A 1,137-nucleotide genomic window follows, 5' to 3' on the forward strand; every position below is an offset into this window, starting at 1 on the left:
AACCCTTCCCGTTCGACCCTTTTTTGGGGGGCTCCTGACTACTAGTTAGCCCCGCATTATTCTGGAGGCGGTCTCAAATTAGTGTCCACCCCCGGCGGAGACCTACTCCACCCTCTTACGGTGGGCGGGTTTCTTCAGCGATGGGGACCCGGGAAGGCTCGTCTCCTTCACCTCGGTCTCTCCCCACCGCCGCCTCCGTCCTCTTCCTCATCGTGTTTGAAGGGGAAACATTTCACCTCACTTCCAACTTTCCCCCTCCTCACCCTCCCGGCGTCCTCCTTCTGCCGCATGACTTGATCGCAGAAGGAAGACACCTCCTTCAATTTTTGCTCGCTCGCGACCATCGCGCGAACTACGGCCGGGAGCGACAGATATGCTCCTACCACTGAGACCAGGGCTCCGCGCTGGTCAGCCCACGCTGGACACTCGGCCAGTGTGTGCTGCGCGGAGTTCCGGCCTGCTGCACAGTAGTGGCAGCGTGCCGTGCGTTCCCTTTCGATCCGGCACAGGTAGTCACCGATACAACCATGTCCGGTGAGCACCTGCGCCAGAGGGAACAATAAACCGCCTCGGGCCCTGTCTATCCATTCTTGGAGACAGGACCGGATGGCATCGACGGTCCGCCGGCCCGGCGTTTGGGGACCTCCCAGCTGGAGCTTCCAGCGGAGGATCGCCTTTTGCCGGGCCTGTTTCTTTGCCAAGGTCACGGTGAGTTCAACTCGATCGTTCCAGCGGAACTCCCCAATGCGCTCGTACGTTTCCGCGTACATTTGCGCAAAAAGCTCCGCAGGGATAACCCCGCGAGGACCGTGGCGGCTGTGTGGGACACAGTCCAGTAGCAGCGGGCGAGTCGGATTGCAATCCATCTCTTAGATCGCCGCTTCATTGACTTGATGCGGCGGTTGCCCACCGTTTTGTCCGCCCAGACGGGGGCCCTGTAGAGGGCCATGCTGTGCACCACATTTGTGTACAGCCGCCTGACCTTGGCGTTTGGACCGTCGATATTGGGCAGGAGACCACCTAACGCGGTGGCCGTCCTATTTCCTCGAAATGAGGTACGAACACCCAGGAACCATCCAGGATGAGGACCAGGTATTTCATACTGAGCCCCACTTCGACGCCGGTTCCGTCCACGTG

At 60.2% G+C, this 1,137-nt stretch overlaps 1 protein-coding gene across 1 annotated transcript; it reads right to left on the reverse strand.

Annotated features, from left to right (window-relative positions):
* Positions 1 to 263: 263 nt before the first annotated feature.
* Positions 264 to 770, reverse strand: LOC106751254 (the record flags this gene model as incomplete). Its single annotated transcript, XM_014632111.1, has 1 exon — positions 264 to 770. A coding segment is annotated over exon 1 (507 nt), but the record flags the coding sequence as incomplete, so codon positions are not given.
* Positions 771 to 1,137: the final 367 nt, after the last annotated feature.

The sequence above is a fragment of the Dinoponera quadriceps genome, unplaced genomic scaffold, assembly GCF_001313825.1.
Source record: "Dinoponera quadriceps isolate SergipeBrazil2010 unplaced genomic scaffold, ASM131382v1 scaffold10220, whole genome shotgun sequence".
Taxonomy (NCBI): Eukaryota; Metazoa; Arthropoda; class Insecta; order Hymenoptera; family Formicidae; genus Dinoponera; species Dinoponera quadriceps.